We start from the raw sequence: 25,888 nt of genomic DNA, 5'->3' as shown, positions 1-25,888 counted from the left end.
GAACACACTTTGTTTTTCACACCTGCAGACAGGAAATGGTATGAACACGCTTTGTTTTGCACACTTGAAGACAGGAAATGGTATGAACACACTTTGTTTTGTACACTTGAAGACAGGAAATGGTATGAACACACTTTGTTTTGTACACTTGAAGACAGGAAATGGTATGAACACACTTTGTTTTGTACACTTGAAGACAGGAAATGATATGAACACACTTTGTTTTGTACACTTGAAGACAGGAAATTATTATTTTGTATTATAATCGAATTTTATTTTTGTACATTGGTCACACTTATGCAATTTGATGGCAGAGAAATATTCTTGGGTTGAACTCTGTGATCACTGACATACCCTTTAATCTGAACTCTAAGGTGATTCAAGCTGTGAAATATCATGTGGTTTGTTTCCCGTTATACGTGTATATAAAAAATCACATGACTTGCCGACCATGTTTCTTTTATTTGCTTGTTGTAAGGCATCATTGATCGATTAAGTTAATCCATGTAATTAGCCTACTCAAGTTCGGTTAGTAATTTATTACCTATCAATTAAGCGGTGTGAACAATACACTGCCAGAAATTTCACAACTTGCTGGACCAATCAAAAAAGGTGCGAGACTCTCACTGCCAGGGAGGGGATTGCCAGAAATGGGAGTAAATGGTCATTTCCCATTAGTCATACTCCCACTTTTCATACAACAAATGAGGGCCTAATTAAAAAAGATAGGCACATATCCTTTCTACAAAATGAACTAGCCCGCTAACTGGAAACTTGAAGTTTATTCTCTTCCACTGAGGATGCTTCAGTCTTCGGTAATGAAAACATATGAACGAATGTTTTTAAAGTAAATTACACTTAAGTTATAGACTCTAGCATATCACTCTTGTTATCATGGCAGGATTGACTGAAGTGGAATATGTTAGCTCTAGGCGAGGTACACAACAGGTACTGTTTCAAGGCCACATTCACAACAAGAATTCTACAAAGGAACACTGTATCCACTGAAAGTGTGTTATGAAGGCCAGCCAGGGTAGAGTCATTACAGTAGGTAACTATGTCAGGAACTCCACAAGACGAGTGTATATCGAAAAAGAAAACAAACTTGTCCGATTTTGGGACCAACTTAAGGCAGGCCAGAAAAAACACTCTTCAATTCCTGGATGCTATTGGCTACCTCTACCCATGTGACCTTTATTGGCGAATTGTGAATTTTTATAAGCTATAATGAGAATTCAAGTGTCTAGTGTTTAATGTGCTTAAAGTGTCTATGTCAAAAGCACTGTATGTGCAAAGATAAGACATATAATTAAATGTATTGCTAAACATTTGCAGATTGTCTAGTGCTTACAAAATGTTACTATGAATACTTGCTGACACAGGGTCATTAAGGTTGGCTGATGTGAAGCTGCATTGATTTCTTGGATCATTCCATTTCATTACAAAGGTAATTATTGGTGCAGTCAACATACCATATGATGCCTTAACCCGTATGACTAGAGGGACTAATGGGAGGATACCGACTAAATCGTTACCGTGGGTGAAAACTACCTTTGTAATGAAGTGACGGTTACAACGAAACGTTGTGTTTCAGGACTATTTATGTATATTTTACTAGAACTCTTGTTTTGAACTACAACTATAACAAACACCAGTTGGTGGTCTCTTTGAGTTCGTGTAAATGTATATGTTTGTCTGGTCCAGACAGAATGATATGAGTTTTTTCATGTAGCTGGACTATTGCTGAGCGCAGGGTTAAAAAACACTGAAAGCGTTCATGTTTCAGGTCTAAGAGCCTTACTAGACGCTGTTCTCACCCATATGTTGCTGTTATTGTGTGACTCAGCGAAATGTGTCAACAATAACAATCTTCTCAGCTGTAATGTGTAATCTTGTTTGTCTGCCACTTATTTTGTCTTTCCTGTCTTTAGTTTACATTGACGTCGCTTCGGTGGAGTTTCTGTGTCACTGATACGGTCGTCAGTAGTGTACTAATCGTACCAGTCACCAGATGTTACATATCTGAACGTTATTTAAATTCATTTTTTCATTGTGGCATAAGGTGAAACCGCGTTACTGTTTAATTCTTTAACCCTAGGCCCTGCTATTCCACACGCTTACCATTGTTTCATTGTTTGTAGAACGTCGAAATTTCAAACAATGAATTTGGAGTTTACTTTACTAATATATACAGATCTACTTACCAAATCACACGCTGCGTCACCGGCCTTGCATATTCTGGCAGTACACGTGAACCCCACTTTGTCTGAGCCAACGAATTTGAATACTATGACTTTCACAGTGACGGTTCTGTTGTCAGCTGATCTCTCGAAGGTCGACAACACGGATGCAGCATTGGTGGTAGGGCACCTTGTCATATGAAAAAGTGTATTAAAAACTCTCCAAAAGAAAAAAAAATCATAATAAATAAAACTCCATGAACCGTAAAATGTTGTTTATAAGACTGTCTCAAAGACAGTCTCAAAGTCTCATAACCCATGAACCATATTGTTATGCTTACAGCCTAACCCTCCCTGCTATGTTAAAGTCTTCAATGATTTCCCCAGGTTTGGGATCCGAATCTCTGGTCTCCCTTGGGCTTCTTTTTCAATCTAAATGGGTTTATTTTCTGTAATCAAAATTATATATTCAGAAATCACAAGTTTGTCTTCGCCGCCCTCAGCATTATTCCAAGTATATGACAGCGGTCTGTAAATAACTGAGTCTGGACCAGATAATCCAACGATCAACAGCAATAAGAATTGACCTTCGCAACCGGCGTACGACGGCATGTGCATGCGTCAGCCAACCTGACCGCCCGATCCCGTTAGTCGCCTCTTGCGACAAGCATGGGCTGCTGAAGCCCAATTATAACACGGACCTTCACAGGTTCCCCATATAGACAGTGTACCAATACTTACTTAGCTGTTATGATGGCGAACGTGCTACCGCCCACCGCCTGGGTGTCGTTCGCTGTGAGACTCTCCACAACTACGGCGACATAGCCTGAAACAGAACCCACAGCTTAAATTTTCTCGAAACTAAAGACACAGCTGATCTGTGTGTTATCCGAATACACATAGCTTTATAAATGTTGGCAAAATGCTTTTTAGGATTGCCGTTTATCTTTGAGAAAATTGGTGTTCATTGATTGTAAAAATGAAAGAAAAAATCCTGTTTGTTTGTTGTTTCTGAAGGTACAGTTAAACTGCCCCGTCTTGATATAACTAGCATACATTTCCAAAAGACCTTATCGCGTACTCATGTATTTATCTCCAATCCGTCAACGTCTACATTCATGTGAAATCCTTGCCCAAACTCAGGTGTATACATGTACTGCATCCCCTTCATATTCCACAACGCACATCTGCAGCAGACTCGGCACTTGTTGCTATTACATTGTTGTTGTTGTTGTTGTTGTTGTTGTTGTTGTTGTTTCTGGTTTTGTTTCTGGGTGTTTAGTTTTGTTACAGCCGCTCCCAGCAAAATTCCAGCTATATGACTGCGGCCCGTATATAATCAGACAACCCAGTGTATCTGTTAGTGCTCGCGTTAAGAGCATCAGAGCTCCTTCGGGACTACTACTACAATACCTGGTGCGGTTTTGTACCTGTTTCCACTGGAATGTTGAATGAGAAGGTTAGGTCCTGTCCAATCAACATGGGTCCATTACTTAGAGATTGATTATTGGACGTAACCCTGAACACCACTGGCTCGTAGATGTTAGAGATTGACGTGTTAGTGTACTGAGCACTGAAATACACAATTGCCACATGTGATTAATACACGAGAATGTATCAAAGTCCCAAAATTATTCAGGGTCCAGCAGGTAGCTAAACAGTAAAAATCACTAGAATTCGCTGAGCAGACTTGAGTAAAGAGCTGGTTCGAATCCCTGTTTGACCCGTTTAAGGTATACGATGAGCAAGATGACTAAGTTTAGGTTTATGCCGGCATTAGCAATAGTCCAGCAATATCTCGGCGGGGATACAAGAAATGGACGTAGCATACTATACCCATCTGGGGAATCAAATTCGAACCTTTGGAGTCTCGTGCAAACACTTTAACCACTAGACCACCAAGCCGCCTCACAATGTAGAAGGGATGACAAGGGGAGTACATGGAGATCCATGCATTAAGATACCATAGGTTTGTTCCTGGTAACTGACGATTCCTAACAATATTTAAAAATTAATTAATTCACGTAGTTTTGTTTCATATGTGTATCAATATGAAAACCCTAAAGACACAGAAATATACCATGGAAATATTACCAACTAACGTCCTTACCTGGTCACACTGGATTTCACCACATCTCCGAAAAGTGTACGGAGCGTGTTGTTGTCGAATGTACACATTGTGGCAAGTCTTTCATCAAGGGTGGTTACAATCATTGTTTGATACTCAATGTTTGTAAAGCGCTCTTCAATCACAGTTGTGCCCTGTAAGATTCAAATATGGCAATGCTAAAAACCAAGCAAAAATCGGATTATTTTAACGTATGGATGAAGCAAACCTGAAAAGGAAGGTTTTTTCAGGATCGCCAGTGTCACCTCTTGAGTATTTTATGTAATTTGTGTAGCGGTAGAATTTTCTAAAATCTTCACTTCTCCAATTGGAACTACATGTTAATCAAAACAAACAAGAGCAATAAATGATGAGAAAATCTAGACTATTTGTCAAAAATTATTGTCCAGTGACAGTGACTGGAACCATTGTGGTTCTACACCCCATTTAGCAATATTCCAGCAATATCACGCACAAGATCCGGTTTCAGTTTCCCACATGAAAACAATGCGTCCCCCATCGTGATAGTACTGGAATTTTGCTAAAATCGGCGTAAATCAAAACCAACTTACCAACTCATTCAGTCTCTCATAGGGATTAAGTGGTCAGGTTTGATTTCGTAGATTGAATACAAAGTACCCATTACATAGGAAGTGAGCTGTCTCTCAACAGTGGGGGAGGTTACTTGGAGCCTGTTGTAGTTGTACCCTGACGTGTCCGGAGTTATCACGCTTATCCTTTATCGAGTCGGCCGTGCACACTGGATCCACATAATTGTGTTTATGAACGCTACACATCCCAAAGCATGGAGACATGCTCATGACAGCAACCACTCGCTATTCTGATCCAGATTCGATTACGTTACTAGCTGGAATATGGCTTATGTATCTGGACTATTGCTGAGTGCGGTGTTCAACAACAAACAAGATGAACACGTGAAGATCCGGGTCAGAATGGATCTTCAGCAACCAAGGCGATAGAGGCGGTTGGCGGATAGGGTTCGATGACTCATGCTGTTGGTCACTGGATTGTTTTGATTCGATCATGTAGACAGCCATATAGCTGGAATGTTGGTGAGTGCAGGATAAAACTCACTCACTCACAAACAAACTGAAACTTTTACTTCGAGAATCATAGACCTCTTTATGGAATCCTAGAAGGGGCATTGAAGCGATGTCGCATTGTCGAACACGAAACGAGCTAAATTTGGCAAAAGTTACCAAAGCGGGACAAGCGACTTTGCAAGAACGCGACATCTCGGCCATTTGTTGCATTATCGCTGTGGCGCATCGCCGTGTTTTACACAAAAATATTTTTGTATTCATTCAAAGGGTGACAAACGACATAGGGGAGAGTTTCAAAATATATCGCATTGTCGCACATCTAAGATGTATGAAAAATAAACATAAAAACAATGCGACAACTCGACTATGTCCTTTGCAGGATTCCATACCTCTTGGTATGTACAACCCATCAGAAAGCATTCTACATTATTTGACTACTGCACTCACTTCTGTTCTTTCCGTTATTGGTCCACACTCCGAGCTGTTGTCAGCAATCACAATCGCAAAACCTTCACTCCACGTAACATTCTGTGGAATATCTGGGATAACTTCAGAAACATTCTTGAATGTGCAGTTTGCTACGCCACGTTTTCCAGCGATGTATATCATGCCTTGAAACCCTTCCGGGTTGATATGAATAGCCTTTCTGTCTCCGAAACATAGTATTTCCTCTGAAAAAAACGATTATAAAAGTGATAAAAACAATACTGCCTTGACACTATCTGGACGGTACAGCGACGGGAGTAAACTAGGTGAAGATATTTGTGGAGAAGCTTTGTGAGAAACCATTGCATCATGTGCATCAGCAGTGTATGAAAAAGCAATCCTTCGCATGGTTGAAGTCGGCTGCTCTTCAGTGTGAAACAGGGCTTACATTTTGCTTCCTAAGATCAGTTACTTCCCACTCGCAATCGCCTAAATGTGATTCTAAAAGAAATTATTTGTATGAAAAGTCGGTAATGCGATGAATTTACACAGACTAACACCTTGTCAGTGGATGTCCTTCCTTGGCACATATCCTAAAGGACATGATGTCATGGCTCGTTGTTTCTATTATCGTCTTTGCCTTTCTGTGGCTTTGACTCCGACCCTGGACATCATGGAAAATGATGCTTCACACTTCTTTGTACAGTCTCAGAAGAAGTCCAGCCAACAAATCTGATCTTGTCCTTTTTGAACAATCCGATGAGTTTATATAGGTTATTTCATTTTTCTGTCCCTATTGACAGCAGTGTGATTGGCCGGATTTGGGAAAAGCATACTAAGTTTGCAGACATCGCCTTTGAAATACCCCAAGTACACTGTCGTCAGTCTACCTATTGTTCTCGGTGCCCCTGGTTTGGTACCTTCTGCTCTCGTGCCGCAGATCAGGGTAGCGCTCGGGTTCTCCATCAGGCGCACAGCCTTTCTGACACTGGTAATGCAGAAGGCTCCAGGTTTGGGAGTGTACATATTCCCTGGAAAGTTCTTGGTGGGTTCGACTGAGTTGCGTGTAGAGGGGGCAAGGGCCATAAGCCGATGACGAGTCTTACCAACCTGACTGTACCGGGATCACCCGACCCTATCTGCTGCATTTGTGTCTTAAACTATACAACATAATAATGATAATGGGGACCGAGCTCAATGCCGTAGGGACAGGCTGTAGGCGCGTACATGATGGGCAATATTTTCCAGGATAAATGAAGCTGCCTGTGACCAAGTACACATTTTCTTCTGGGTTAAGACCTACGTTCTGTGCACAAGACCGCCCGCCGGACCCCTAGAGACATGTACTCATAATGATGTGTGTGTCAGAAACTGTCATACACCAGGAAATCTGACGAAACAGTACTGATAAATGGTAATCACGGTGAGAAAGTGAATCATGCACAGTAATATGTGTAGAAACAGTATGTACAATTATTGCACGTATTGTTGCCTTATTCATGACGATTGGATATTTTTCAATTGAATTTTGAGTGGATACAGTGGTGGGTGGCTGATTTTCATCGAAAATCAGACATGTCAGGCAGATCTGAGAGAGGGAGTGTGCATCAGGGAATACTGGGAGAAAGACTGGACATGTCTAGCAGATCAGGAGGGGAGGTGCCTCTGGGAATACAAAAAGTAAGACTGGACATGTCTGTCAGAACGGGGGATCACGCGTTCATTTCAATGAACAAAACGAAACGGGAAGTGAAGAACGGGAATTCTATGTAAGATTCTAAAGCTTTGAAACATGATTTTTATTTTCAAGGATTGAGAGTTGCTTTTGGCAAATGAAGTTTGGATCATGATCATTTGAACTGTATGTAGGGGGATGTCTCTGAGGTGTGGTGTGGAGGTTGTTGGGGTGTTGGAGGTTGGAGGTTGGAGGTTGGAAAAAGATTAATATGATGCAAGCTGTTGATAAAAGAGGAGCAATTTGTACCGCCAAAATATATAATGAGGGAAGTTTTCTTAATTTTCATGAAATATAAGCTCATGGTTTGAATTTGGAAAAAATCGATTGATTTGCAAATATGGCTGAAACATTTACGCAATCAACATTCTCGCCTAAACCTCCATTCAGAAAGTACACCTAACTGTTTTATAGACGTATTACAAAATACACTTTTTAACCTACCTCTCTTATTGTTGCAATTAACTCCATAGTAATCCTCCGTACAGAAGCAGGTGTTATTGGCGCAAGTTCCTGAGTTGAGACATGCGGGAGAACAGCCAGCTGCGATACCAACTGCAAATATTTTAACCTCTTATTATACACAGGTACTAGAACAATCTGAAAAGACAGATTCCAACAGAAGAATCAAATACATTCGTGATCTTGCGACCTTACGAAGACGTAATGTGAACGAAAGAAAATACAATACGTCAAGTTTGAAATTGTTCCACACCACAACTGTTGATCTGGGTTAGTGTTAATCTTCGGCAACCCATGCTTGTCGTAAGTGGCGACAAACGAGATCGGGTTATCAAGCACGCTGATTTGGTTGACATATGTTAACGTAAGTCAGTTGGCTAGATCGATGTCCATGCTGTTGGTCACTGGATTGACTAGATTATGTACATACCCTCTCCATATAGCTGGAATATTGTTGGCGTTAAACAACCAATCACACCTGTTACCTGTCATGCAGGTCCTATGTCTTCTACTGTAAATGGCACTATATTCCTCAACTTTGAGGTAAATATCATGGTTTTATTAGCTAAAGCTAGAATTAACGGTGACGTACTTTTCTGGATACGGCAGTTGTAGCCTTCGTATTCAGTCGTGCAGCTACAAGTTCCGCTCACCAGGCAGATGCCCCCGTTGAAACACTCTTGTCCATACCGACGGCAGTCAAAGGATGCAGTAGCTAAATAAAACAGATCATTATAGTGTGTAAGGAGTGATATTGGTTTAACGCCGCTTTTTGCAATAACACAGCATTATCATGGCGTGAGGACACCAACAATGGACTTCAGACATTGCACTCATGTGGAGAATCGAACCCGGCTTTGGCGAGCGAACGCTTTAATCATTAGGCTACCCTACCACCACAGATCATCACAATAACAGGCAGAAGAGAACAAGATCGATTCCCGATATGGATGTAATGTGTGTAGCCCTTTCCTGGTGTTCGTCGATATTACTGATTATTGCTAAAAGTGGCGTAAAACTAAATTCACGTGTCCTTTGACAGCGTTTATCACGAAATGGCAGCGGGAGGGAAGCCAGCAAAGATGCGGCGTTCATAACTTTGGTTTAGTCATCAGATGTGGTGATGACACACCAAGCAACATGATCGGAGAGATCATGGATTCCTACCTCGCATCATGTGTTCCTGGTCCGGTCTACCGTGGTGTGCTGTCACACAAAGACACGGATACTCATGGCACGTGTTATACTACCACCGTTTGGAATATTTAGACGGATACATAGTGAGTGACTTTGGTTTTATGCCACTGTAAGTGAAATGTAAGTGGTGTGTAAGTGAAATATAAGTGCTGTGTAAGTGAAATAGAAGTGGTGTGTAAGTGAAATGTAAGTGGTGTGTAAGTGAAATGTAAGTGCTGTGTAAGTGAAATGACATTGAACAGAATGTTAAGCCCAGTTTACCTCATCTAATTCCTGGAAGAGTGTCCAGACTTTTAGGGTTTCACTGCACACGCACACGCACATGCACACACTAACGCTACAGCACATACCTACAGCAGTGACAAATAATGCCACCGTCAGCAGAGCATTGTGCGGTGTAGACATCAACGACATCACAACAGTCGTTAGAACCCTGTAACGAAATACGTAATGAATCAGTCCTAATGTCAAACAAGATAAATATTCGTGGAATGTTATCCATGAGCCGATTGCTATGTTGCCAGTTAAACAGTAACTGTAGTCCTCAATTTAATATATTGTTAATGTATAGTCAATATCTTCTTCATAAATTATCCAGGTAAGGTTAAAGTAGTTGCATTTTGTGTTTCGATGCTTGCAGGTACATACATCTTCAACCCGGGAAACATGCGTTCTGGACAGTAGAAAATATTCTGACACATGGGCGAAGTTGCAATTTTGTTTCGAAAATCTCTACATATTCAAGAACGTCAAATTGTAAAATTCGTCACAGCCTGTTTCCAGAATTAACTTGTTAACTGTTCAATTATGAAGAGAAACGTTTTGTTTCACAGCGTCTCATTACGAACAAGTTCATACACAAACTAATGCGTTGACAGGACGTTGATTTGGAATGAGGAAGAAATGAAAAATCCGAAATAAATCCATTTTCTTTATATTTACCGTCGACATGTACAGGTCTTGACAAATCTGACAAAATACTTTTTGCATGTTCATTTACGTCTAACACACTATTTGTGGAGTTCTGATATCGAATCGCTTCATATATTTGCATTACAAAGGAGTATGCACATAAATGAAAAACCTTGAGTGTGTCGGATTGGTCAAAGTTGACGGTCATCGCGTACCGCACGTGATTTTGTTTCATTGTGCTAACCTAAGTACTACGCTAACTTCATTGTAATACAAGCCAAAAAGAGCGAATTGACTCTTTGATTCTTTGATCGCTTGTAATACAACTTCTATCCTTTGTTGAATACAATTCTGACATTTAAATGCTCAATCAATTCTGAGGATGCGCAATGTACATATCACTTTATTCGATTTTTGTTTTGTTTTTTCGGTTGTTGTTTAAAGTGACATTCATCGGTCCATTTTCTCAGCAAACAGAGTATTACTTCCGGTGCAAGATTTCCGGTGACAAGCGTATATTCAAGAACCAGCTGTTCTTGTTCCAAATTGCGCGACCACCAGGTATGACTGTACTAGACCGGACTAAGTGAACGTTGTTTGTCACCGGGTGTGCTAAGGTCTCGTGAAGTGTTATAACCTACTGACAGGTTCTATAATTTCATTAAGTCTGTTCAACTTCAGTGCGGCGTCCCACAAGGATCGGTTTTGGGACCCATGCTGTTCAGTCTCTAGACCAGACTTCTTGGCAACAACAGCGGCAAACATGATCTTCTACACCATTTATTTGCTGAAGAAACTTAGCTCACTCCAAGTCCTTCCGCTGCTACCATGGCCATCTCCCGAACATGTTGTGACGAAATCAAACTTTGGATGACCAGTAAGAAGCTACAGCTACCAAGGTCAGTCGTGACACAAATATGGACATTTTGAATGAAAATCGAATACAACTGCACTGTTGATTTGGTCGAAGCACGTCCCATGTTTGAAAACCAAATAGAGGCGAACGATGATCGTGTTTGTCAATAGATAGAGTGAGTGGGTTCATTTTTACACCGCACTCAGACTGTATCGCATTTTTTGTCACATCCTTGGGGTTCAAGGATATAGTTTATCCTAAGTAACCTGTGAATATTGCAAGATGTGAATGAAAGGACTCAGTGATCAGACTGGGTCACCCAATGCATTCTGCTATATTTCCGTTTGGTTGAACGTTGAGCTGTATAGCTATAACAAAATGTCTATGTCATGTAATGAGTTGGTTGATTTTTTTTACACCCTGCAATATTCCAGCTATATGGCGGCCTTCTCTAAACAATCGAGTGTGAACCAGACAGTCCAGTGATCAGCAGCATGAGCATCAGTGTCAACCAAGTCAGCGAATGTGACCACCAGATTCCGTTAGTCGTCACTTACAAGCAGCATGGTCAACTTTTGTGGAGTAAGTTGTTGGAGGCCAATTCTATGCCGGACCTTCACGGTCGTGTAAATAGAGGTGTGATTAATCATGCTCAGGAATCACAAGATACCGAGTCCTACATCCGCCCTTCGCAAAAGTCGACCACAAGTTGCAGAAATCAATAAATTATTTGTGAATAGAAGAATTCTGTTGATATATCCTTGGAAATCAAGTTGTTTTCTGGATAATCAGGAGTGATTACAAATGATAAATGATGCTGTTCATGGATCCAAAGTTCAGAGTTAATATGTGATTATGCATTTGGAGTTGGCCGATATACATCGGTCATTGAATATAAAGGGGTTCAAATATGAACACAAAGTACGGTACGGGAGACTTGAAACTAAACCGGATATTATTGCGGTTCCAAGTACATAAACTTAAGCGAAACAAGACCGGTACATCCTCTTAATCATTAGTTGGAACATCAAGGCGTGCCCCAAAAAGGGGACTTTTAGGCAACTTCTAGCCCAGGACACCATCCAGACTATAGCGTGTAGGGTACCTTAGTCCAAACTGTCAAGGACTTCTTGCATAGGAATCAAAGACAACCCTTGTAGTGGGCATCCCCTAGTCAATGATATGTAGGCAACCCTCTAGACCAGGATATAGGCAACCAACTAGGCCATCATATAAGACATCAAAGAGATTTTTTGTCGACATCCGACAAACCCCGACTGCAGCACATACATTCGGTCCCTTGTAAAGCATATCAAGGCGACCCACGTATTGGACATCAAGACGACAAAGCGTCGGTGACTGAGTGGGTTAGACAGCTGACTCTTTTGAACTGACGATTTGGGGTCTCACCCTGACAATGTCAGAAACTTTGATAAGAAAATGCAATGACAAATATAAAGAATATTATCCCATTCGACCACTTTCCGAAAAGTCTTGTGTCCATACGGTGGGACATGTGATACATACATATATGCATATATTCACTGTTTCCACAGTGTCGCCTGGTCATTTAATCTGGTCTTCATTCAAAGTGTTCAACATGAAAAAAAGCATTGCATCACAATACAGCAGGGTCACTCGTGACAAAAATATGGATTATTTTTAATGAAAATCGAATGCAACTGCACTGTTGATTTAGGCAAACCGCGTCCCATGTGTGAAGAACAAATAGGCCCGACCGAGTAGCGTATAGCTGACGTTTACAAATAGAGGTGTGTCTAATCATGTTCAGGAATCACAAGGTAACGCGACACACCTCCGCCCTTTGCAGATGTCGGCCACAAGTTGCAAAAATCAGTTTGCACGTTGAAACATACTTTTAGATATTTTGTTAACGTGTCCTTGAAAATATATAGTTTTTTTAGGGTTAAATGCATAACAAAAGTCGCCATACGTACGAAAGAAAAGAATAGGTGAAGGCAAATGAAAGTTCATACGTTAATCACTGATCCAACATTCAGTGTTATAATGTGATCAATACGTTAAGAAATTTATGAGACCAGCCACGGCGCCAATGGACAATTCAACAGACGTCCTAACGTTACGACCTATCGTAACTCCTGACTTTATCATAAGCTTACGAACGTTTTGTGGATCGGAACCAAGGATTATATAAACGTTCGGGCGAAGGAAGATATGCGTGTGAAAACGGACTTTGGCCAAAGCAAACGTTTTCAAAACGTGTACGCTGAAACAGACGTGAAAAACAGCAATTTTTAGGTCCAACGTTCAAACATGGCTTCAGCATAAATTCACCACAACTGAAAACTTCAGGTCTTGTTCATTTTCACCATCGATTATCAAATGCTGTTTTTTTAAGCCATCTCGTTACCAGGATGTATACTTTCTGTAGCCCCGCAGTTCATGTACTAACAGTATTCAACCCTAATTCAATGATTCCCCAAAGATCAGATCTTTCCTTTGATGTTGGTTAAACATGAGACGCTTCATGTAAATATTTGGAAGAGACTTTATTTAAATGAACAACCCTCAAGTTTTCTAAAAAAATGTTTTCTGCTCATAATTATTACATGTTCGTAATATATATTGTTTTTAACCTTTTGGTGCCCCGCGTATCATTTATGTTACATATAACTTACTAGTATCTAGTGTCCCATAGTGTGATTGGAGTTATCTACCTTATAGAGTCTCGTTCTATGCATTCATGCCAGTCATTCGGTAGTTACAGCTTAGGGGTTAACACGGTAGAAAGCCATTTAGTGATATAAGTAATGAGCATGGTACGTTTAGATAACATGGTGCTGTCACTAGGGTTGGCTTTGTAATAGGTAATGTTGTAACAATATTTGAAATAAACATAAACTTGGTGTATTATCCGCGTATAATTTATCCCCCGTACATTTGCTTATTCCATCTAAGTAAACATGCGGACCGCACATGCTGTGCTATTGATCGGCCATTCGCGTAACACAGTTTACAATCATACTTGTCACACCTAAGAAGAGATTGATTGAAAATCTAGTTGCCTTTAGTATAGTTTTATTATACATATAGCAATACCAGTCATCAATAACTTCCACAAAAGGTTTGTGTGACTCACTCTGCGGATTGTCGATACGTCAACAGCTGTTAACAGGCCTGGTAACCACCGCCCTGATAACCGAGCTTTTATCTTACACAATTACGTGTGCAATAGAAACACCTGGATGCATTCATGCGTCATTAAACTACTGCAGAGAACTATCCGTCACTTAATTATCATTTAAGCAAGATTATTAGACATAAATACGAGCAAACGTTGTGTCGAGGGTGAAAAGATATTAAGTAAATACTTACACTTAGTTATCCGAAGTTCGATTCCCAGAGAATATTTTGAAATGAGGAATACGTAGGGGATACTTTTATTCCGAGACAGCCGTCAGTTCGACTAATTCAATTTCCAGACAATACAGTTTTACTGTATGCGTATCTGTGTTTTTTAGGCATACAGTTTGTATGTTCCTGAAGAACAAGCCCTGAACAAGGAACAGATATTATTTGGATGGCATTTCCATGTGTTCCATATTTTTTACGGCAGTCTGTATATACCTGCGTCTTGACAACAGAAACCAGTGATTGATGTTATGATCAACGAAACTTACAGCACACTATCAAGTCACCGAGCCTTGTCAGCTTTTCCAGTTGATCCCCTCTTAATACCACCGGGGTATGACAACACGCACAAATACTGAAGGGCTAAATCGCATAATAGCACAAGTGTTTCTTTATTTTTCTCCACGTTTCTTCACAAACTTTCTCTATGAACCCTAATTTTTTTCCATCAGCATATATGTCATGGAAACATAAATTTAGCAAAGCAACGGCCATTAATACAAATAGAAATAGTTTCAACTAAGATACACTCAGAAAAATTCCCGTTATGACATATGTATAACATATAAATGAGGGATGTGTATGCATCAGGAAATGAAAAGTTATATATTTTTAAAATCGTATGAATGAATCTTTTATTGGGTATTCGGGATGACATATTTATAACCAAAAAAATATTTCAAGACACAAATGTTTGAGTGACTCGTTACCTCCTTCACAGTTTGAATCAAAACAGACCATGTTCCAAGATGGGGATGGGTGGAACAAAATACGTACATGTATGATTTTACTATGTAAAATGTACTAAACTGATAACAAACGTCCCTAATGAAACGATGAAACTGTGAATCACTGTAGTGTAGAGGAAAGTGATATAGCGACAAAACTATGAGACAGTGATGAATATTATTTGTAAAGAATTGACAGAGAGAGAAAACTGTATCTGAACTGTATCACAATATCCGATGAAAAATATAGTGATTGTTGGAGAAATGCATTTTTATTATGTCAGGAGTTTAATTCCAAACACTTGAAGGTGAATATTCCTGATCCTCAACTATATACATATGCAACCAGCAGCTTGTAAGTAATTGGTTTTCACTGGGCTTGTGTCCCTTAGTGGGATATACGAGATTTGATGGATCAGACGTTGGCAGGCTGATGGGTTGACATCAGATACTGTCACTCATTTGCCCTGATCACAGCTATTGCCATACTGCTGTGCGTCTATCAGATATTGGCAGGTAATGTGGCGCAACTGATACTGACACTTGACATCTGTGCTTCAAACGCATTCAGGGCTTATCTTGGGATTGGAGGGACAGTGTATCATCATAGTCGGAACAATAGGGAGTCTGCAGGGATGCGCACCCCCAAAACACAGACCCCTCTTGGCATAGAGACCCATCTATGAACGTCATATGAACAGATCATTGGGAATCAGTAATGAAATGACATCAGCGCCAAATGGTACCAGTGCCATCACACACTGTGCATTGGGTGTCATCCAGAATTGGTTTTGTTTTGTTTTTTTAAATGTCACTCTGGCTTCCCATACAAGTGCAAGTTGGGCTAATGTTAAACGGGATAAGATGAATTTTTTCTGGTCGTGAATTTGTTTTCCGTCGTTGAAGAAAATCCATAACAGCGATGATGATAATCTCTTCCTGACATTGTATCGATTAACATCAGACTCTCCTTAATGGGTGTTTGTCTAATGACTTCTGTTGAAGAAATTGCAAACACAGGATTCCATTTCTGCCTCACAAAACCACTACCACTATGTTTGCAAACTACTAGAGCTTTGGCATGTCAGCTGTCTACAAACTTTATACATGCAATGTACACTGTAGGACACGCACGTGAGCATGACCTCATTGCTCTCAACACTATTCCAAAACTAATGAAAGACATTGAAAGACTTAATGCAACTCTTAGTGACAGTGAACCGTTACATTACCACCTTCCTCTGTTCCCTACAATATTCCATAATCAAAAAATATCACTGGCTAAAATGATCTGCTTGGCACAATCCACACCTCGTTTCATAAATCACTCTAAAACAGACTTGGACAAGCTGTTGGAGATACCAGCATGAGTTCATACCAGATAGAAGTGTAGTTTCTGAGTGAGAGTAGTGTTATCCCACTTTTAGCAATATTCCAGTATTATCAAGAAGAGGAACACCTGAAACGGGCTTAACACACTGGACCCATGACAGGAATAGAACCCGGGCATTCGACGTGACGACAGGACGCTTTAACCACCGTCCCATGAGCGTTCACGGGTGTTCCTAGCATGGTCTGTGTAAACAAGTGCGGACTCAAAATAAAACGTGGTTCTAAAGAATGACATGAGATTGAATGATTGTGTAAATCAAAATACTATTACTGACGTGGCGTTAACCGCAACATCCTCCTGTTGTGTACCCGGGAAGATCCGTATTGGAGTTTGTCATCAGTAGTCTCTGTTTAAAGACTGACGAGGTCGGGTGGTCAGCCTCGCAGACTTGGTTGACACGTCATCATATCCCATTTGTGTAGATCGAAGCTCATGCTGTTGATCACTCGATTGTCCAGGCTCGATTATTTACAGACTTTCTTTGCTGAATGTGTCTTTAAACGACAACCAACCAACGTCACTCCGTACATGCATGTGTGAGTCATTGTGAGGTCTTGTATTTTAACACGTGTCACTCATGAGCTGTCTGTATCACCAGGAATATATGCATTTATGAACATTTGAAATTCAAGCATGTTTTATTCCATCAAATATGAATTTGACATGCAGCTGACAGCACGATAGAAGGTGACTCATGTGATAAGACCGGCCTCAACCGGATGGAAGGATAGGATACCTTAGGGATTACAAACGGATCGTCGTGAAGCCGTTTGTCAGTTGTCTACAGCTCTTTCCTATATGTGTTAGTCAGATTGTGAAATCAGTCATTTCAGGAAATAACTAAATCTTTCAACCATTTGATAAAGTAACTATAAGAGGGTAATGGTTTTTGAAAATACACGTGGATACCAACAGAGAGGTATTTGATAAGAAGCTTCATTCAAATAAAAATCCAGGAAATCACATGTTATGTCAATGGGCCCATAACATGAACATCACTTAATAACTTAACCTACTAAAGTGGATCACAATTTCAACATTACTTTTTTTAACAGTTAACCAGCGACTATTGCACTTCAGATTGGCTTTGAAGCATTAACACCTCTTTGACACTTGCTGTGTCCAAAGCACCCACACCTCACAAAACCCTGTCCACTACATATCGATGACTGGATCACATCTTCTCACAAAGAAACATGTTTCTTTTTGTCCGCATTAGTCTCTGTCAGCGGTTACTGGGGTCAGAGATTGTTCACGGGATATTTCCCCTTGAGGATCCCATACTTAGACTTCCATTGTCTGTCATCTGTGTACTCTGACACAGAGAAAGTTTGTTTGGATCTCCCCTTCAATGGTCCTCAAGTGGGATGGACAAAGCGATATTGTCACCCACTTGTCCTGCCTTCAGTTCAAGCCGTCTTCTCTTCGCCGTTTCTTTCTTCCTGGGAAGCCTGGGACACTCGAGCTTCTTCGCGGTGTGTGGCGATCAGCTCCTGCTGCTTGTCCAGTTCATCGTTGTCCTGCGTCAGATCTCATCCGATTCAGCCGTACTGGGAACTGATTCAGCCTAAGACGATGTGTCGACAGGGAGGAATTAAAACCTATGTTGGGTTGGTGCTATAACAGTGCAGCACTGGGTGCGCAGTTTATACCAGAATGATGAGCAGAGATTCTTGAAAACTGGACAAATCTGATGTAGCTGGGCCAGTCTTTAGTCTTGTCATCACTTATCCACAGCATGTCATGTATATCACTATTTGCCTTTTTCATATCACCATTTGTCCTTTTAGATGTCAGATAACTTAGCTAAGTGATTCTAATCACCTCAAATACCTCTGAAACAATTCCTGTCTGAAACGTGGTTATCTGCCATATTGAACGTATTTCAAAACTGATACAGCCTCTGCAGTGGTCAGTAGGGATTAAATACCACGTGTTGTGATTTCAGCCAATGGAATACTTGAGAATATTTAGTCAGCAAATTTAAAGCCAATTTCTGATTCAGACAGATTAGAATTAAGCACACAATTTGAAGCCAGTTCTTAATCAAATCAGATGAGAGTTAAGCAAATAAATTTGAAGCCAATCAAGAAAACAAACAAGTCATGATCGCAGTCTTGAAAGGAGCGACTGAGTTTCACAATCTGACTGGAACTCTAATCATCTCACGAAATGGCGGACTCTCTTGCTCATTTTGCGAAATGACTGATTTCACTATAAGACTGCGATATACACACTTAAAATAATAAATGGGGACATTATGTGGATGTCAACTGCTGCAATATTAGGAGCTCCATGCTTGGAAGTATATTCTTATAAATGATGACGGAATCAGAAACGAAACGCTTATTACAGAATTGTCCCTCTTTATTTATCTGTATCACCACTAAATGCGATTCGAATGTTTCAATATCGTTGTATTATGATGTGATTATTTCGTTATTAATTAGTTATGGGTACAGAAATGTGCGTGTGCTGATTCATGTAGCTTACAGAATATACCTAAAGTTCGGTCAAACATTGTCATGCAACAATGTCTGCTCTGGTTAAAGTATTCACTCAAGCAGTCGAAGATTCCCTATATGGGTAGAATGTGTAAAGTCCATTTTTGGTGTCCCCGGCCTTGATATAGCTGGAATAATCATCTTAAAAGCGGCACAAAGCTAAACTCACTCACTGCTCACTACAACAAATGCTAGTTACAAACTTTTTGGCAGGGACGTACCACGTCAATGGGATGAATATATGGACGCCGACGACGTCATTGGTGGTTACATTGATCTGACAGAAAGCTAACATTTTTATATTCTCTGTTCTCTCCCACAATACATATTGGTAGGCAATAGCTGTGTAGACATCTTGTGTCACTCAAACGTCTGCATGATGAAAGAATCACACATATGCCTTTCCTGATGTGCCATGTGTTTCCAATTAACGATTACTAGATTGAATAAACGATAAAAGCTACTGCTTCTATATGCATTTATTACCCACATATGACAAATCTGATTTGTCATGTTTACCATTGTCTCGTGGCCTCAGAGCACAAGCTGCGTCCGTCGCTACAAAAACATGGCGGAGCAATAAAAGTTTAATTGGAAGTTCACAACCTGCTGCAAAAATACACAACGGCCATTGTTTGTAGCTGATGACTAACATGACGAGACGAGCAGGTCTGCTGATACACGTCGTGATATCCCGATTGAGAAGATACCTTGGGTCGTCTTGTCCAGTCAAATCCCGCAGATCGTTAACTAGTTATGTATGTGTACCTCTGTTGTGAATCTTAACACGTGACATACTTGGGGTAAATGACAAGAAACAGATACAAATCGGGGTCTCAGAAAGTTGACTTTGAGGAAACGTCGATCCTTTTGTTTTTGCCTCCTTTCCTTTCTTCTTTTCTTCTCTTTTTTGCGTTCTAAACGTTGTATAACGGTGAACTAGCCATCCTTAATGTGTCTTGTAACTTTGTAGCTTGTAAGTAAGTATAACAGGGCTCAAAACATGATCGTGAACCTCGAGTGTACATTTTTGAGAATAAAGTATTATTTTTTAAGTTAAAGCTGTTAATGATTTGAAATAAGAAAATGCAACAATTCTCCCACTGACCTGACACATGTTAGATATAAACTTTACCTTTTTACACTTGTGCTCAAAAGTATATACATTAAAATAAACGTCGCCCACGCCCTGTGTGGCTGCAAATTATTGCGTAGTATGGTCCTGGTGACGATGGCGTTAATAGGAACGATGCCGAATGTCATATCAAAATGTATATTCGTTCTGAACAACATACAGAAAAGTCATGGAAAAAGACTGCCTAACAGTCAAATAATTTATGCTGCGAATTAGCACCTCAGTGAGGCGTCTTCATCAGCACCGACAAAGAGTTTACAGGCGTGTACCTTTGTCCTACGTTGCATAGAGACATGATGACTTCCGTAACCTTTATCACCTGATGACGGATGTTGGAGACTACTCGATATGAACGTAGCGTAAGTAAATCATGTGTTTACATCCGGTTAATGTAACATCCTTTCATACACTCGTCTTGTAATCGCGTCAGTGTATGTATAAATGAGGCAGTGTGACGATAAACACCAGAACAAAAGTGGCCCAGAGGTGACAATGTTAACAAGGAAATGGGACAGTAATGGTCTCAGTGAAGTAATGACTATATATGTGTGTAACTGTGACTATCAAGACACATAGTAACTGTGTGAATGAAGAAACGAGTATATGTGACAATATGAGCGCAAGACTAACTATCTAACGACAGAGTATGTTAAGTATTGACTAAATAACCGAGGTTATATAATTATGCAGCAGAGGCTATATAAGATAAGTGAAGTAATATTTAATCGATTCGGGTTAGGTATGGACAATAAACTAAGACTTATACTTAACAGTACCTGCATGGATAGACGGTAACTGACCGGGTGTGTAATGATTATATGGAGGATATATACTTTACTGTACCTGCGTGGGGAGGCGGGATCTGACCGAGTGTCGTAATGGTTATATAAAGGAGGATATATACTTTACAGTGCCTTCATGGGAAGACAGTAACTTACGGGGTGTATAATTATTATGTAAAGGAGGATATGTACTTTACAGTACCTGCATTGGAAGACGGTAACTGACCGGGAGTGTAACGATTATATAATTTATGTTATTTACGTAACATTTCCTATATAACAAGACGATACCTGGACGGATGTCGTAATGATTAATACAAAGGATGTTATATAAGTAACATTGTCTGAGGTAATGACCATATAAACGGGTAATGACTATATACGTAACAGTGACTATATAAGTGACCTAGTAGTTGATTGATTGAAGTAAACTTGGCTCCGAGTTAGACGAGGTTACATAAGTAACAGTGACTCTATATCGAGGCAGGAGAGAAGACAAACGAAGTGATGGTAATGTAGACAGCTTTATATACCTAACAGTAACAATATAATAAGGTTGTAATTAGCCGAATAATGATTTTGTAATGAGGTAATATATCTTACGAAAACGTATATAGCAGTTGGTAGCATGATGTTATCTAGAAACCAGTAAGTATAAACATAAGAGGTCTGGTGCTTATATAAGCAGCGGAACATATGCGGCATGTGACTCTACAACATGATGGTATATTTGTCTCCTGGATTATACAAGGCATGCCTGGAGAATCTGTCCGAGTGAAATATTGTTATTTTATGCCGCATGTGGATTCAAAAACTGAATCGAATACCAACGACGAGCTAACGCCCTGTTAACAATCAAAACGTGAAATGACTGAACAAACAGGGTGTGGCATTATATCCATAGGTGCAACAGTGACGACGTCATAACAGGTGAACCTGTAATGACTCATGCTATATGGTTAATGTGATTAATGTCAAGGCAGCGTAAACAGTGAAGCTGTGACACATGACTCCGTACGTGACGGAGTTTGAGTAAACGAGTGACAATACGAACGTGAAGCGAATAGCAGGCGCACCAGGTGAATCTTCAGTTGAACTTCTTTATGTTCATTTATGTACACTCTTGTATTGCGAGTTCCGGAAGGGTGGCCAAGTGGTTCCCAGGTTCGATTCCCGATATGTTTATAATGTGTGGGCGTTTTCTAGTGTAACATCTAGAATTCGATGTTCACCACACCCACCTACTTACGCATGTGACCCTGCTTTACCACACTGACACAAGCCATAAATTATGCGTCTACATCTTGTAATTATCACATTAAAATGACGATCGATTGGGAACAGTAATCGAAGTATAACTAATTAATTCAAAATGCAACACTTTACAATTCGAAAATCTATTGAAAATGTTCGATCGATCAGGTCACCTCTCAACAGCTGACTCCGGCTCTCTTGCCACAGGTGTGACTCACAACACAGGTACATCCGTGAATGTTCTCACTTGGCCAAACAACTGCGTGTTAGGCTATGCATCTGCTGTGAGGCCTCTCACTACCATACGCGATAAAATTAGATAAGATAATATCATATTATATTATGATAGCATTCCAGTGGAGAGGGTGGGGTTACATAAAGGTTTCATACCAGAAGTCCAAAAACAATTTAAACCGTGATTTTCAACACGCTGACAATATGGACTTCCAAATGATCTACACCATAACAGTAATAACTGTATATCTAAGCCCGTTACTTCTGACATTCTGAAGAAATGGATCCACAATACATGTGCTCTAATTAATAGCATTAGGACAGTATTACCGGTATACCGGTGTTTCGCAACATACTTTTCAAGCGATACGTATTGCAATATTTTTTCTGAGAACCGGTAATACTACGTTGGGTAAGTACATTACAATAAACAGCCACGTTCAGTATTTAGGTAATGTACAAACCACGAAGAGATGTCAAGGCAAGAAGGGCCGGCAGTAAACAGCCATGTTCACTATTTAGTTAATGTACCTACCACGAAGGGATATCAAGACAAAACGAGCCTATAACAAACAGACATGCACTGTTTTGTTCATGTATGCCTACCACAAAGAGACATCATGACAAAGTGGGCCTACAACGGATAGCTTTAATTCAGATACAAACCTGCCAAGAAGGAATGTTGTGATAATATCGGTTTCCAATAAAATGCATACTTTCAGTATTGTGCCATGCATGCGACCAAGGTTACAACGGTTTAGCGTACATCGAGTCTGATATGGATGTAGACGGTCCAGCTGACGAGGATCAGACACACAATAGGCAACATGAGACGGTGATAGTGAAAGAGAATATTGACCAAGGACATTGTGTCAGTTGTGGCGAACATTGTAGTCCAATACTGCTACATTACGATTGCCAAGGCATGTTCCCTCTGAAGGTGTAGAAGGATACGTAATTGGGTAGAGGCGTCAATAACTACTTCAATGCAGATGACTTCAAAACAGGGAACTCATCTGTGCCACTTTAATGTAAGATGCATTAACTTTTTAAGTCACGACGGTAGTATTTCAAACATATTGAGAGTTGAAAAGTAATTACAGCATGCATTTGCATACACTTCCAAACAAGTAACTATAGTTATTACAGTAATATAGGCACATACCGCCGGCAAAAGTAGGACTAAGATATGAATGGCTTTTCACATACACAGAAGAGTGCTGCAATAATTGCATGCATGTAACATACTATTGTCGAGTAACTAATGACAGCATAAAAGTATGTACGATACATAATGATACTTAAACTAGTATATTAAAATGGTTTTTACTTTTTGTAGTAAACTCCCGGTACAGGGTTGAATTTACTATATGATAATAAGGTAACATAAGGTGATATAAGTGTAATATAGCATATATTTATAATGGCGACGTGGACATTACGATCAAACAAGAAATAGTGACTACTAATCATCAGACTCTCTCTTTCTAACTTTTAAACTACTTGATGATCAAAATAAAGTCAAAGTGAACGAAAACGTGAATCTGAATGAGTTCACGTTTTCAGGTACAAGACACAGCAAAGCGACAAAACAAATGGTGATCTTATCACGTGAATTGTTTACACCAACAAGTCAACGTATCCAATAAACTTATATAGACACGGTAACGTAAATGTAATGACATGAATATGGAAACACAATGACTTAAACACGATGATTATTGATAAAAATGAAATAACTAGACAGGGATAACATGAAATGTGTAAATCTCGTGTCATAATTCATTGCGAAAAATAATGCAAAAATGGATATTCATAGTTGGAGGAGTGAAGAATTTAAAGTTAAACGGGTATTTAAATATACGTTTAGGGTAGTCCTACCTTATGTAGAAAGAAGTTTAAAGTAGACACGCTGAACAGAGGGAGAGTTGTGTACTATTCACCAAGTCGCTCCCAACTGATGTTACACGTCTCTATTGAAGATATATCTCAATACATATCGATCTATCGCGATCATGTGTATTCGCTACAGCATACTGATTCATATGCATATTGTCGGAAGTTATAGATTTGTTCTTGAGGGTATTGACGATGCATAGCCCCTCCCGGTATTGTGACACATATTTAACATCGTACGTGGCATTTTTCCAGATATATGTTTTGTCTCGTGGTCGAGCATTTGAATAACAGTGTGTTTTATCGACTTTCAGCAACCATTTGTTGACAAATCTAAACCGTACTAGCCCTGGCAGATTGTCTGGCCCATCTGTTACCGTCAGCAGCGCCTGTGCAGAGACGACTCTAGGCCACACCACACTGTGTGCAGTTCAGTGATGTATACCGGATAGCAGTTTATTCAGTTTCACCTCGAATACAAATGAACACCCTGCATTTATCATATAATGACAACGTAACTTGTGAAAGTTCGAGTAAAATGACCATTTACTGATCTTTACCCTCATACCAGAACGCGACAGTGAAAACACATGTTTCTCTTGACATTGACGAGTGTGCATTACACTCTTCAAATGTGAATATATAGATATCCTTTATCGCAAATTCAAAACGAAAAACGCGTACATTTAAATATACTAATCGCCGTCTCTCATATATGCGACACACAATCTGCATCCAAGACTTGTTTCATCAGGACACAAACCAGCATGTCGACCACGCGTGGCCTAACAGTCGTTGGAAGTGTCGACCCTTACTAATCTCATCATTTTTGAAAAGCGATCAGAATGTCTGTCTTTGTGTAGTAAAGTTGTTTCAAAGTAACAATCCATTTTCGTTATGTCTTCTTGAAACTTTGCATGTGTATTAACCAAGTACTTAAGTGGTGTCTTTTGATATTTTCTGAAAATCTGTTTTTCGTTTCCTTGGAAACGTATTGGATTTGGAATACATATATGATGACTCGTTACCGTCCACCCAAAAATGTAAGGAACATAGAGTACTATGTTTCCTTCGTCCGTCACTAGAACTTCATTTCCACACATGTTTAGACATGACAAAGACCTTTCATATGGAATGCCGTATATTAACGATGAGACTACCGTATTTGCCTTGCGCGCACCGATCTGTAACAGTAACAGTAACAGTAACAGAAGCAAGTCTCTAATAGACAAAGATATGGTCATTGCTATGCTCTTGAAATCAACTTCACTTCTCAGATCATCTCATGTCATTCTCAATAAAGGCCATGATTTATGCAGATGCCTCCAACGCTGCCTTCTTAAAAGCCTTTTTTGTTCAAAAAGCGTGTGCGGTCTTCTGAACAGGAATTGGTATGTTGGCAAATTTAATTAGTACTGCATTTCTGGTCACACGGTCAAAATTCACTACAACAGCCTTATAAGAATAAGCACAATAAACTAGGGCATACAAAGAGCATGAACTATCGCACAAGAATGAACATTTAGGTGTAGTGGAAATAATTTGTTCAAGATTGAACGGCAGGAGAAGACATGCGTTCTAACAAAAGTACAACATGAGTACACGCGAAATATGTGACAGCATAAAACAC

The 25,888-nt window shown here is 39.9% G+C and overlaps 1 protein-coding gene across 1 annotated transcript in view; it reads right to left on the bottom strand.

The window, feature by feature from the left end:
• Positions 1 to 24,584, bottom strand: part of LOC137298979 (EGF-like domain-containing protein 2) — a 28,862-nt gene extending 4,278 nt beyond the window's left edge. The window contains exons 1-9 of the mRNA XM_067831410.1: positions 24,244 to 24,584; positions 9,522 to 9,604; positions 8,567 to 8,689; positions 7,957 to 8,067; positions 5,799 to 6,022; positions 4,291 to 4,442; positions 3,611 to 3,753; positions 2,922 to 3,006; positions 2,205 to 2,370 (exon numbers count right to left, since the gene is read on the bottom strand). Coding sequence (XP_067687511.1) covers positions 2,205 to 2,370; positions 2,922 to 3,006; positions 3,611 to 3,753; positions 4,291 to 4,442; positions 5,799 to 6,022; positions 7,957 to 8,067; positions 8,567 to 8,689; positions 9,522 to 9,585 — 1,068 coding nt within the window. The 5' untranslated portion in view covers positions 9,586 to 9,604; positions 24,244 to 24,584. The remainder of the gene's footprint in view (positions 1 to 2,204; positions 2,371 to 2,921; positions 3,007 to 3,610; positions 3,754 to 4,290; positions 4,443 to 5,798; positions 6,023 to 7,956; positions 8,068 to 8,566; positions 8,690 to 9,521; positions 9,605 to 24,243) is intronic.
• Positions 24,585 to 25,888: the final 1,304 nt, after the last annotated feature.

This window comes from Haliotis asinina, chromosome 10 (assembly GCF_037392515.1).
Source record: "Haliotis asinina isolate JCU_RB_2024 chromosome 10, JCU_Hal_asi_v2, whole genome shotgun sequence".
NCBI lineage: Eukaryota > Metazoa > Mollusca > Gastropoda > Lepetellida > Haliotidae > Haliotis > Haliotis asinina.
This window is presented reverse-complemented; position numbering and strand designations above follow the sequence as displayed.